Here is a 13832-nt window from a genome sequence, read left to right as displayed (position 1 = left end):
GCTGTTACAAAACCTTTACAGAGCTACAATAGAAAGCATTTTGTGCCTCAGCGGAACAGTGTGATATTGTTTCTACATTTTATTCCAACTTGCTTTTATTCTGTTTTATTTTCCTGTATTTTAATCATGTAAAGCACTTTGCATTGTCTTTGTACTGAAATGTGCTATAAAAATAAATTTGCCTTGCCTTGTGGGAGCTGCACAGTGCAGGAGATGAAGGATTTAGGGATGCCATCTGCACAAGTCCAGGAAAGGGCCACACGCATTGCTTCAGAACTCACCCCCCCTGGGCAATGCACTGTTTCACCCACTTCCATCAGGTAAAAGAACCCCAAAGTGTTCCCAGGTCAGGCAGAATCTATAGCCCCTCCAGGAAGTTCTGGGTCTTCCCCGGAGTCTCCTCCCAGTGGGACATGGCCAGAGAACTTTCAGAGGGAGGCACTTAGGAAACATCCTGAGCAGATCTCCAAACCACCTCAATGGATTCCTTTTGATGCCGAGAAGCAGCTGCTCTACTTTGAGCTCCCCCCGGATGATGTTCCTGTCTATCTGGCAGAATCTGGCCACCCTGCAAAGGAAGCTCATTTCAGCCGGTTGTTTCCGGGTTCTCGTTCTTTCGGTCATGATCCATACCTCATGATCATAGGTGAGGGACGGACTGGTAAATTGAGAGTTTTGCTCTATGGCTCAGATCTTTCTTCACCACAACAGACCGGAGCAGCTCCCACATTACTGCAGATGCAGCCCCAATCCGTCTGTCCATCTCCCTCTCCATCCCACCATCACCCGTGAACAAGACACCAAAAAACTTTAACTCCTCCGCTTGATTTAAGCCTGTCCTTAGTATGTGCATCATTACTAAGCAAACTGGTTAATATACCGCTTCTCCATGTTCTTATTGTTTAATGTTTTTGTTGACATTTCAATTTTTTTGTCCACTTTTTCTCATTTCTCACTTCAAATTGACAAGAAAACTGTGAATATTCCTTTTTCTATAGTAATTTTTGCAGTCCTTTAATAATAAAAAAACCTTCTCCGGTTGAGGCTGAGGCTGACCCGAACCCTGAGAGGGAAGACCACTTTCATCCGGTCGAGGACCATGGCCTCAGACTCTCATACCGGTCACTTCACTCTCAGCAGTGAACCGCTCCAATGCACCTGAAGAAGCAAACAGAAACCGCATCATCTACAAGAACCAATGATAAGATCCTGAGGTTCCCAAATCAGAACCCCCCTCTCTTCTACAACGTGAGATCCTGTTCATGAATACCACAAACAGTATCAGTGCTGAGAAAGTGGACACAGCTTTTGCTTCGGGCATAAGAGGATTGGATATGCTTTGTCCTTAAAAGCCACCCAGGCATCCAATACTCCTGCAGCACGCTGCACAGAATACTTTGAGGGACACAGTCAAAGGCCTTCTCCAGATCCGCAAAACCGTAAACCAGAGAAGCATAATCCGCTTACCAGTTCTGGTCAACTGTTCCACCGTTAGGGTGAAAGGTACATTACCCCTGCTAGATCCGAGGTTCTGCTATTACTTGCAGCCTCTTCTCCAACACCCCAGAGTCAGCTTTACACATGTGTTCCCTCGATAATTAGAACACACTCTCTGGTCCCCTTTCTTAAAAATTGGGACCACTGACCTAGTCTGCTGCGATAGACTGGCGACCTGTCCAGGGTGTACCCCACCCCTCGGCCATTGACAGCTGGAGATAGGCACCAGCACCCCGCGCCACCCCACAAGGGATAGATGTGTTAGAAGAAGGATGGATAAATGGATAACCTAGTTTGCCACTTCGACGGTGTTTTCTCAGTCCTCCATGCGACATCGAAGAGGCACGTCAACTATGTCAACCATACGACATCCAGAGCCTCATAGATCAGTTCAATAGTTGTCCTCTTTAGTTAAACATTTCTGTTGAGGTTGCAGTATGTTTGAGTTACACTAATTCACGCAGGACTAACTGAATATGAAACAGATTTGTTGGCAAGTCAATCAAAGAAAATTTTGTATTTTGTTGCATGAAACTGCAAACGTAGAGAGACAGACATGGGAGAAATATTTCCAACATCACATAAACATACAATACCGCTCAAAAAATGTCTTGTTTTTCCAAAGAAAACTGGAGTTGTATTAATCAAATGAGTTGCAAAATGAATAGAAATATAGTGAAGACATTGACAAGGTCAGAAATAATAATTTTGTCCTTCAAACTTTGCTTTCATCAAAAGAATCCTGCACTTGCAGCCATTACGGCCATGCAGGCCTGTGGTGTTCTAGCTGTCAGTTTGTTGAGGTGATCTGAGGAAATGTCCCTGTGCTTCCTGAAGCTCCTCCCACAAGTTGGATTGGATCGGTGGGAACGTCTTAAGGCACTGTAGGAACTGCTCCCACAACAGCTCAGCAGGGTTGAGACCTGGAGACTGTGCTGGCCACTTCATTATAGACAGAATATCTTGTTGACAATGTCTAGACTGTGTTTCTGATTAATTTCATGTTATTTTAATAAAAGAAAATGCTATATTAATTAAAAATATAAAGCCTTCTTCTTATATATATATATATAAAAATAAAGCCATTTCTAAGTGACCCCAAAACTTTTGAGCAGTAGTGTATACACAAAAGTGCACTTTTTTTTTTAATGCATGTTACATCTGTGTGTGTAGAGCTTAAAACGGTGTGCAAAATACCGACAGCTTGACTGTGTGTAAAAAAGCTTAGGGGGAAGTTTCCTGTGCAACTAAAATCAATTCTTATTTCTTTTTATTTTCCCATAACAACTTAAACTTGAACATGGCTTTATGAAACTTTGAGTAAATAGTTTTTTTTATTTTATTGAACAAAATAAAAGGAACAGTACAAAAAACATTAATTCCATTAAACATAACACTGCCAAACAGCGTCCAAAACCCAACAGATAAAAACTAGCAGTTATTCTTGTTGAATATTTGTAAAAACATTACATATGTCCAACATCGGCACTCAGCTTACACGATAACATGCAACAACCAAAAAAATCAGCAGTTAGCAGTAAATACTTGAACATGGCTTTATGAAACTTTGAGTAAATAGTTTTTTTTATTTTATTGAACAAAATAAAAGGAACAGTACAAAAAACATTAATTCCATTAAACATAACACTGCCAAACAGCGTCCAAAACCCAACAGATAAAAACTAGCAGTTATTCTTGTTGAATATTTGTAAAAACATTACATATGTCCAACATCGGCACTCAGCTCACACGATAACATGCAACAACCAAAAAAATCAGCAGTTAGCAGTACTTTTTAACCTGCCTTCTGGTCCATCTGGTGAGGGGCGAAGTGGGCTCTTGAGTCGCTGCTGCTTTATTTCTGACATCACTTTCCTCTGCAGGTTCAGTTTCAACTTTAATTCTGTGTACTGGACCTGCAGAGCCTGGTGATCCGGGTTTGGGCCTCTTTGCAGGAGAACATTTGTGTGCAGATGGACAGCTGTACTGGTTCAGGCATACGGAGCACAGCGGGTTGACCGGAAGACAAAGCTGCTGTCCGAAACCGACGAGCAGCCAGTTGATCTCACTCCACAGCTCCCTGCAACAGAAAAACATTAATGTGAGCTCAAACAGACTTGGCTGTGTTTGTTTTGTCCACCTGGGGGCACCACAACCACCTGCAAATGAAACAGTGGCCTATTTTTTACCTGATTATATTCTAATAATGAATATTGTTCATGGGAAATATTTGGTTTTAGCTACCTGGTGAATATACAGTCTAAAATAAACAAAATATTGAATATTTATTTACATTTCTAAGTCCAGAGTTAGTACTCCTTACTCTCGCACAACTCAAACACAGTTTAGTGTATTATACAGAGGATCAAAGATATGGAACAGTCTTCCCACATCATTGACAGATCTTTCTAAAGAACAATTTAAACGGAGAGTAAAATTACTGCTACTTAGTTGTCTAGATTTTCCATATGGATTTGTGGTCTAAATTATATTTTAAACTGTTATATATATGTTATATATTGAAATGTTGTTGTTTTTGAAATATATTTGTTATTATGGAGACTGCCACTCATTAAGCCCCTTGAGGGTTTTTCAGCAGTTGTCCATCACATTTTCTTCTTTTTTAGTGAAACATGATTCTGTTTTTATGTTTTGTTGTGAAAATAAATAAAATAAAAAAATAAAAATAAAATACATAATCTTGATTTTCATGATCAAAAATAAAGTCCACCATCACTTTATGGCAGATATCTCCACAGTAGGTAGGTAGCTAGGAAGGTAGGTAATTAGGTAGGTAGGAAGGTAGGAAGGAAGAAATTAATGAGTTAAGGAAGGAATGAAGGACACTTGACAGAAACATAGGATACATGGAAGAAAGGTGGGACAGAAAGGGAGAAAGCAAAAAACTGAGAAGATAAGAAGGAAGGACACATGGAAAAAAAGACAAATAGAAGAATGAAAAAAAATCAAAGGGAGGAGGTGAGGAAAAAAGGGACACAGTGGAGGAGCAAAGAAAGAGAAAAGAAAGACACAAGGACAGAGGAAAGGAAGAAAAAAGAAGGACAAGAAAAGGAGACTTGAATGACAGAAGTAAGGAAAGACAGAAGGGAATGAGCAGGAAGTAGAAATTATAGAGCCCTAAGACAAAAAGACACAAGAAGGAAGGGAAGAAGGAAAGGAGGTTACAAATAAAGGACAGAAGAAAGGTAACTAGGACACTAGTAATGGAGAAGTATCAAGAAAGAAATGAAAAAGGCTGGGAAGAAAAGAGGGGATGACAAGGAAGGCAAGACATCAGAAAGAAGATAAAGGGAGGACACAAAGCAGAAATAAAGTAGGAGGAATGGAAATAGGGAAATAAATTAGAGTGCAACGAAGAAAGACAAAAAGGAAGTAAGTAAACAAGGTGGAATGAACAAAAGAATAAAGCAAAGGACACAAGTAAGGCAGACAGGAAGTACAAAAGGAACAAAGCATTGAGAAAGTAGAATAGGCAATAAAGCGCTAATACTCTTATTTTCTTTTTGCACACTTAGCCAGACCAGGAAAATAAGGACTTCTAATTCCAGACTGATCAGGACCCCTGCACACTGACTTAGAACCTGCTGCCACCACGCAGCCGCATTGTGCTACGATGTAAGCATTTTAAATCTAGTCGGCTCATTTTACCGCCAACACACACTACGATGAACGATGAAAATACGCTCTGACGCCGTCACTAAGGTTTCTTCCATTTTTATGTTTGTTCTAGTAACAGTACATTACTCAAACTAAAAGAGCATCTTTAAGTAAAAAAAACAACAACAACCACATTAAGCAAAGAATAAAGACATAAATTGACCTTAGTCTATTTTTTTAAAGCTGTATTGTGCATGGCGTGGTTACCTTGGCAACCACTCTTCCAGGGCCTTGCGTGTGTCTTCTGGGTTCTTGGTTGGTTTCTTGAGCCAGCCCAGCCTGTTAGAGATGCGATGCACATGTGTGTCCACCCCTAAACACAAACCATCAACACCAATAAAGACCAGAACCAAGTCGCCTCTGCATGCGATCTAACGCGACACTCCTGCAAAAAGCCCCCATGGAGCCTTTAGTAAATGTGATAAAACATATATGATCATTTTCATTCTGGAAAAAAAATAAAAACACATCCAACCTTATAATAGATGCATTGAAGGGATATTTTTTAGGGTCCTACTGTTGCTTTGTGTTGACGCTTTACGGACACTCAACTAATGCCACTGGGAAGCAATTTAAAAATGTCCAGAAAAATCTAAGGAAAGTACCAAACCAAGTTTATTTCTAAAGCGCCTTAATACAACCACAGCTGAAACAAGGAGCTGAACATAGCTGCCAACAGGAAACATACATTAAAAGGACAAGAATATATAAATAAGCCATAGGAATAATAAAAGGTTAAACATGATAAAGCCATAGAAAACAAACAAGGTCAAATGAAGTCTCACTAATGCTGAAGGCCAAAGAATAAAACAGGTTTTAAGATGAGTTTTAAAAGTAGGCAGTGAAGATGTGCAGAGGGAGCTTATTCCACAACTGAGGAGCAGCAGTACAGAAAGTCGTACTGTCCAAACAATTAACAACGTGGGCTAAAATCATCTATCATGCCACAACTTTTTTTTTACTTTCATTTCTTAAAGGAGTTATAAGTTATATATTTACTGTAAAATCAACCTAAATCCATTCTCATTTGTCACCCAGGATGGAAGTAACATTCCCTATAAACAGTTATTCACCTCCATCAATAATGTCTTAGTCGCATGTTTACTTCCTGGTTCCTGAGCCAATCATATGAGAGCTCCCAGGGATCCCGAAACAGAGCGCAGCATTTGGTATTTTATGTTGGAAAAAGAGTAGCTGCCTGCTAACATGGAAGCCATAAAGAGAAGCAGACCAGAAATAGAACAGAATACAACAATATATACCTATTTTGTGGAAGTAAAAATTCACAATAGCAACACCCCGTTTAAAAACGACATATTAGATAGTTATTGTACCAATTTGAGCCACAAGATGTCAGTATTACTTATAGCTCCTTTGAAATTAAAAAAGCAAGCACTGTTGCGTTGCAGCAAGAAGGTCCTGGATTTTGACTCCTGGCCTGTAGTCTTTCTGCATGGAGTTTGCATTTTCTCCTCATGAATTCGTGGGTTCTCCCCGGGTGCTCCGGCTTCCTCCTACAGTCCATAAACATGACTGTTGTGATTGCTCTAAATCGCCCTGAGGTGTGTGCGTGCACGTTTGTTTGTCCTGTGTGTCTCTGTGATGGTCTGACAACATGTCCAACGTGTTGCCCAATCACTCCTGGAGGCAGTCAACCAGCCACGCAATGGCACTACAAGGATATGCGGGTATAGACAATTTACCTGGTCTAAAATGACTAAAACAGTATTTTACTGAAACAAGATGGTTTGCTTTATAGTAAAAAAAACCAAACTGATTCATAAGTCGTTGCAGGTGTGAAACATAAAAAGGGTTTCATACGTTTTTCTCATAAAAAAGACATACAATGTCTTCAATTTTGTGGTTCTGTTTTCCCACTTTTCTTTGTCTAGAAAAATATCCTAGTCTATTATCCACAGCAAGAATGTTTAATCTTCAGCTTTATCTTTATCTAATAAACAATGGCACTTTGAAATCTGCACTTGAGGTAAGATTTAAATAATTTTAGAAGTCGGTAAGGGCCAGAACAGTCGCAGGTTAAAACTGTAGAACTGACAGAAGGTGCACTTTCTTTTTTACCATGACCGTATTTTCTCACAAAAAAGCTTTGTAGGCATGCAGCTTCTCTAAAGATGGACTTTCTTTTTTAACGGGACACACTGTATGAAACCTACAGACGAGCATCCAAATATGTTAGGATGCATAACAATGTTCTAATGATGGCATTAAGTCAGTCTTATTCAGCCGGACCCGTGCACACCTGTGCGTGCTTCAGATGGAGGTACCCACCTATGCCAGACACCTGGTCCCAGGCGATGTCCATAGCCAGGTGAGCCATCTTAGGTCCGACTCCCGGCAGGCGAACCAGCCCCTCCACGCTGCTTGGGATATCTCCCCCGAACTCCGTCACCAGCATGGCCGACGTCTGCTTCAGAAACTTCACCTTATTCTACAGAGGAGGAGCGTCGCTTTAGTTTACAACTTTCCTTGGTGAACAGGAGGTGAAAATACGGGCCGTTACCCTCCAGAAGCCAACAGGATAGATGAGTTCCCCCAGCTTTTTATCATCCGTGGCCGCTATGTTCTCTGCAGTGCAGCCGTGCGCTCGAAGCCTCTGCATCGCCGCACCTGTCACCTGGTCCTTTGTCTGGCTGGACAGCATGAGCGACACCAACACCTGGAAACGTCTCACCTGTGAAAAGCACCTGGCTAATTTTTTTTTTTTTTTTAACTGCACAGATACGGCGTACTATACACTTTGCAACGAAAACAACCCAGCCCACACCTACATGCGCAGGGGCTTCCGTGTCGTAGCATTTCTCCGCTCCCATGTTATCCACGGGTGCGTCGCGGCCGCTCCTCATCTCGCGGATGAAACCCAACTGCGTCACCCAGTCGGGAGGCTCCCAGTGCTCCATCTTAGTCTGGGAAGCGCCGTCGTCTCCGTCGTACTCCACCTTAACCTGTCTCCTCCGTCGACGCCGTGACGAAGCGTCGAGCCGTTCATGACAGCCATCTAAAGAAAACAGAAGAAAACATCTAGGTGTTACTCGATTGTATCTGTTGCTTTATGTCTGTCGGTTGTGCTGTTCTTTTTGCATCTCTCTTTCCAGGTGATGGAGCAGACGGAGAAGGTTTTATCATTCTCTCCCTTTTATCTCTTCTTTCTTTCACCTCTACTCTTTTTTTTTTTCTTTCTCTCTCACTTCTTGTTCTTCCTTTACTCTCCCATTGTAATGTCCATATAATTTGAAATTCTCCTTGCAGGAATCACAATAAAGCTATTTACAAGCATAAATCAAGCAGAGCACTATGGCGAAAGCTGTTCGCTCCACTTGTAAAAGCAAAATCTGTCGAGCTCTATCTGGCATTGAGACATCAATTACTATTGCCACATTGCTAGACAGGACACTGGGGAGGAAAAAAAAAAAGAAAACAGAAGACAAAGATACAGTAAATCTGTCAGTAAAAGATATGCTTATAAATGACTATGCAGAATACATTTATTGTTTTAAGTTTGCAAAATGCTGGTAGTTTTTGCAAAGTTTTTGATTCTCAGTCATCCAGGTCATGGTCATCCCAAAAAGAGTAAAAAACAAAGCAACTGGACTTGTTTTCCATAGTTTGAAGACGTTTCGCTTCCTATCCAGGAAGCTTTCTCAATTCAAAAAGTCTGGAGTAATGTGGAGCATTACTGCTGCATTTGTTGGGCAGTAGTATAAAGCTTGATACTCCACATTACTCCACATTAGAAAGCTTCCAGGACAGGAAGCGAAACGTCTTCAAACTACGCAAAACAAGTCCCGTTGCTTTGTTTTTTTACTCTTTTAGGAAAGTTTGCAAAATAAATTCAACGCCCAGAACATCCCGATACCCACTCTCTCTAGGAGACAGCTGAATTAAAAAAAAAGGACAATAAGAAGAAAGGAAACATACAGAAAATGATCTTTCCCAACTGCTGCCAAACACTGTGGAACTGGATGTGATGTGCTTAAAAAGCAAAACAAGATGCCCAAACCCAAGCTGTGTCCTTTTTTAATCTTCTTTGTTGTTTACTTATTCTGAAGATACATCTCGCATGGAAAAGGAATTTGCTAAGCTTTTCGTTTGCCAGAACAAACGCTGATTCATCCCAGCTTTCATTCGTCACGTCAATTGTTTGTAGGAAATGATGCCCCCACGGAAATGAGGAACCTTGTAAAGCAGGTGATCCGCTCATCTCGTGACTCGCAGACTTGTCTTGTGACCCATTAGGTCATAAATGACAGGGGTGGACCCTGGAGGTGAGTTTGATCCGCGACATGGTAAACCCCGCTGTTTGAATTATCCAGGTTATAAAACTATCTGCCGGGTAAAACAGAGTCAGTCTTTGTAGCTTCATCTATAAACTATAAATGCAGCTGTTCTCTGAAGGCCTCAGAGGTTTGTCAGAGAACATCAGTGAACAAACACCACCGTGAAGACGAGACTGTGGAGATATTTAAAGCAGGGTTATAGTTATAAAACAATATTTGAGCATCGAACATTGCTCTGTTCAAAATCGCACGGCACAAATTCAACTTTGCAAAGGGTCCAAATAAACTGACAGGAAAGGGAAGGGGGGCATTAATCAGAGAGAAGCCAAGAGGTACATGGTAACTCTGGAGAAGCTGCACAGATCCACAGCTCAGGTGGGATACTAATACTGCTGCATCTCCCCCACCTTCATCCATTGTGAAACATGGAAGCGGCAGTGTAGTGGTATGTGTCTGCTTTCCTTCAGCAGGGACAGGGAAGCTGGTCAGAGTTGATGAGAAGACAGAATGAGTGAAATACATATGGGGCAACCCTGGAGGAAAACAAGTTAAGAGGCTGTAAACAACTCGAGACCAGAGCTTGCTACTCCAACCTATCCATCCATCCATCCGAGCATTTGTTACAAGGTTTAAAAACCAAAGCTTATGTATGCTCTTCATCAAATCTCACAGAGCTAGAGGTATTTTGCAAAAGAGGATTATTAGGCAATAATTTCAGTCCCCTCAGCGAAAAGCTGTATACTTGAAGGTAATTTTATTAAGTATACTTAAGTATAAGTATTAGCGCTAATGTACTTAGTCTTAGACTTCTGTTTATACATTTAAGTCAAGTATACTTCATACATTAGTATATGAAATTTAGTTTATAAAAACTAAACCTCAAGTACACTGTTTCATTTTAAGTATGAAATAAGTATACTCGTAGTACACTTGAAAAAAAACAAAACTCTTTTCACTGAGGGTCTCCAGGTGTGAAAAACATATACGCATGCGCAAATAACCTTATGTAATGTAGCGGCCCGTTTGGTCAGATTTGTGCTTTCAGTGTGTTTGGTGGTGAGCCTAACTTGAACGTACCGGTGGATAGAGGGGTCAGAGAGGGCTTCAGGTCGGATACTGTCGCTTCCTCCGCCTCCGCCTTCACCTTCACTGCAGGAACGGTGTCCGCATCCCTCTGACTGCTGGTTAGTTTGGACCTTAGGGAGGCCGCCGGGACTCTGCCCGCACCCCCACTGCGGTTCCGGGTGAGAACGGAGCCGCTTTGCATGAAATACGGAGAGCTCATTTTCAAACTCTGAACTACACTACACAGATTAGTGCCACAGCGGACATTACGAGGCATTGCATAGGACAGGACACGAAGTTGGTCTCAGGATCGTAGTCTCTCAGCTCAGCAGGGAGGCTGTTTCTAGTTAGTAAAATCGAGTATTTTTTTTTCTCCAATTGGTCAAAGTTTTGAAGAAAGACATTTCCAAAAGTACAATAAAATGAAAATCAAAACTTAATTAATAATATAAGAAAATATAAACAAATACACATCTGTTAATCTTGGGCAGTTCTAGACATGGGCTACAGGGTCCTGTGCCATGTACTAAAGACATAATAAATTGTTTATTATATGTGCTGCCACAAGAAGCCATGGCTGATTGGCTCCTTGGACCATTTTAACTTTTTGCCTTTACAGTTTTACTTTTAACAGAGATGTAAAAATTAAGGTGTTTCATTTTTATCTCCAGCTGTATTGAGATATAATAATAGATTAAATCTGCTAGATCAGGGGTCTGCAGCATGCAGCTTCTGCTTGTGGCCCTATGGCTCACTTAATGTATTAAATGATTAAATATTGCAGTTTTTTTTTTCATTCTTCTGTTCCCCCATGAAAAATATTGGCCCCTAGGTAAACTTGTTTTAGCTCCACCGCTGCTGATTAAACAACTACATGAAAAATAATACATTTTACATCAAAGTTTATAAAAGTTTTTTTTCAATATTTACACTTTTTGATGTGTTGTGGACTATTGCTTGTATTTATTTAAATATGAACGAAACATACAAGCTGTGATCTAGTAAATGCGCAACGGGCTTGCCATAAAAACAGCTCAACGGTGCCGTGACTCAATAAGACGCTAACTTCAGTAGCCTCGTTTAGCTAGCTGCTAGCGGTTAGGCTTCAAGTTAAATAACTTGTCAAAAACATTTCTACAGTGAATAGATTGATAGTGCTTTGGAGTGCCAGAAGCATTGCTTTTTATGTCAAGACATATTTTACTTGCAGTTAAAACTAGGCGACTAATGAAAAGGATGTTTACATTGTGTTTTGCGTCTCTTGGGTGTCGTAGAACACCATTTCCCATGAAGTAGCGCGGCAAAACGTGTTTTCACAGGAAGTGTCGCTGTCAGAGAATATGTGCGTCTTCCGGTAGGGGAGTGGAGGACTGAGAGCAAGCTTTCGGCAACAAACAGTGAGTTATATCAATGCACAGCAGCAGCAGCAGTAGCAGCAGACTGACTGGTTGGCTTTAAAAGGACGAAGGCTCGGATAAATGAAGAAGAAAGCGACTCCGCTCCCGTGAGGTGAGAAGAAAAAAGGGACCAGGAGGAGGGGGGAAAGCTATCTAGTTTAGGTCCATAAATCTTCCAACACCAAAGCAATGTAAGCAACGCAAAGCGTAGCCGAGGCTCCGACCGCGTCGCTGTGCGTTTCTCGTGATGGTGCATTGTTTAGGGTGTCCTTGGTTTGCTGTGGCAGGAGGACACCTGGCACAGATGTTGTTGTCGCTGGACTGAAACAGACCCGCCGTTGTCTGGACTGCGTCCTCCCCTCCCCTCTGCCGTGTCAAGTCCCACATGACAGTAAAGTCCTAAAACCAGCCCCCATGGGTTTACACATTTACAGGCAGCCGAGCTGCTGTAAATCCTCCCGGAGAACAGCAGGTGACCTGCTCGCTTCACCTGCGGATGAATTTACGTTGCCACACAGGGGCCAAACGGACCCTGGTTGCTTGGCAGGTGCCAATCCTAGTTCTGCCACTGGGGCCAGAGGAGATATCAGCTAAAGTTTTAGTACCTTTTCACCTTCTGTCACCTTTACAGCCACCAACTTCAGCGTGTTTTTACTATGACTTCCCGAGATAGTCAGTTGGTGCATAATTGTGACGTGGAAGGATGTGAGGTTTGAACGCTTTTTTAAAACAAATAAACAGCAAAACTTTAGGGCTGAACAGTTAATCGCATTTTCAATATAATCGCGATTAAAAAAAACGCAATTTCCAAATCGCAGAGTCTGCAATTTTTGGCTATGTAACAATTAGGGAATTATACACGTCCATTAGGTGTTGGTATAATGTTTGAAGTGGGTTTGCCTCCACATGGAAGGGAAGACAGTTGCAGCAGTGAGATAATCTAACTTTATTACTTGTTTTAGAGTTTATATAATCATACATAGCATTAAGTACAGGTTAATCAGTTTAATACATAGACTTGCTTGTTGGTTGGACTTTATGTTCAACAAGGATTGATGTCCAAATCAACTAAAAGCTGTTCTCTTGAATAATATTCTGATTAATAGAAATATTAAAAGTTCTTGTTTTGAATAGTCCTTGTTTACAAATGTCTTTATTTAGACGCCATTTTTGTTGCTTGTGGTTAACGCAGAGAAAAGTCAAAATTGCAATTTTGGTCGAAATATATTGTAGGCAGAACGCAATCATTTCTGCTCTGAGTTTAGATGCTGTGGGTCTTTTAGCACAGCGAGGATACAAAATGATTTGTTGTTTGTATATGTTTAAAAAGACATGATAAATTAAACTGGGAAAAAAAATTGCATTAAATCGCAATACTAAGAAAAAAAATCGCAATTAGATTATTTTCCAAAATCGTTCAGCCCTACTTTACTTTGATACCCCTTATTAGAATCGAGTGCTGCCACATGCCAGTAGATGTTGAGTCCATCAGCGTGTGATTTAATCTCAGTTTAAATCCAGCTGACCTGTGAAAGCCTCACTGGTTTGTTAGAGAACATTAGAGAACAAACAGGGGACACAGCAGGCCTGTCAGGGAGAATATATATGGCGTAAAGTTTGAAGCAGGGTTAGATTATAAAACAATATCCCAAACTTTGGGCCTCTCAAAGCTCTGCTCGAGCCACCATCTGGAAATAGAAAGGGTACGCAGCCAAGAGGCTCTAGAGGAGCTTCAGAGATCCACAGCTCCTGTGAAAGAATACACCGTATCTATAAAAGCACTTTGTTGTGTTGTCCACAAATCTGGCCTCTATGCAAGAGTGGCAAGAAAAAAAATAAAAAAGCTGTAAGAAATCCTGTTCATAGTTTGCAAAGACTCCATGTAATGGACACAGCAAAC

General features: G+C 41.0%; 2 protein-coding genes across 9 annotated transcripts in view; one reads left to right on the top strand and one right to left on the bottom strand.

Moving 5' to 3' along the window:
- Positions 1–3097: 3097 nt before the first annotated feature.
- nthl1 (nth-like DNA glycosylase 1) lies at positions 3098–10831 on the bottom strand. Of its 2 annotated transcripts, none has more exons than XM_036134821.1 (6): positions 10548–10831; positions 7961–8191; positions 7697–7884; positions 7465–7624; positions 5383–5488; positions 3098–3577 (listed from the first exon to the last, which is right to left on the bottom strand). In XM_036134821.1, the coding sequence occupies exons 1-6, from the start codon at positions 10810–10812 to the stop codon at positions 3280–3282; spliced, it is 1248 nt and encodes a 415-aa protein (XP_035990714.1). In that variant the 5' UTR covers positions 10813–10831; the 3' UTR covers positions 3098–3279. The 2 variants fall into 2 exon arrangements, with proteins under 2 accessions (XP_035990714.1, XP_012707253.2); XM_012851799.3 differs by having other exon boundaries at positions 7697–7867; positions 7965–8191.
- tsc2 (TSC complex subunit 2) overlaps positions 10601–13832 on the top strand; it is a 43274-nt gene continuing 40042 nt past the window's right edge. For 5 of the 7 annotated variants that reach the window (XM_036134819.1, XM_021310177.2, XM_036134818.1 and 2 more), the window contains exon 1: positions 11959–12044. The gene's annotated coding sequence lies outside the window, so the exon portion shown is untranslated. Of the gene's footprint in view, positions 10715–11911; positions 11933–11958; positions 12045–13832 lie in introns of those variants that run through there. The other 2 variants (XM_036134814.1, XM_036134816.1) reach the window with 2 other exon arrangements.

Source organism: Fundulus heteroclitus, unplaced genomic scaffold, assembly GCF_011125445.2.
Source record: "Fundulus heteroclitus isolate FHET01 unplaced genomic scaffold, MU-UCD_Fhet_4.1 scaffold_92, whole genome shotgun sequence".
In the NCBI taxonomy this organism is placed as follows: domain Eukaryota; kingdom Metazoa; phylum Chordata; class Actinopteri; order Cyprinodontiformes; family Fundulidae; genus Fundulus; species Fundulus heteroclitus.
Note: the sequence above shows the minus strand (reverse complement) of the source record. Positions and strands in the feature narration are given on the sequence as shown.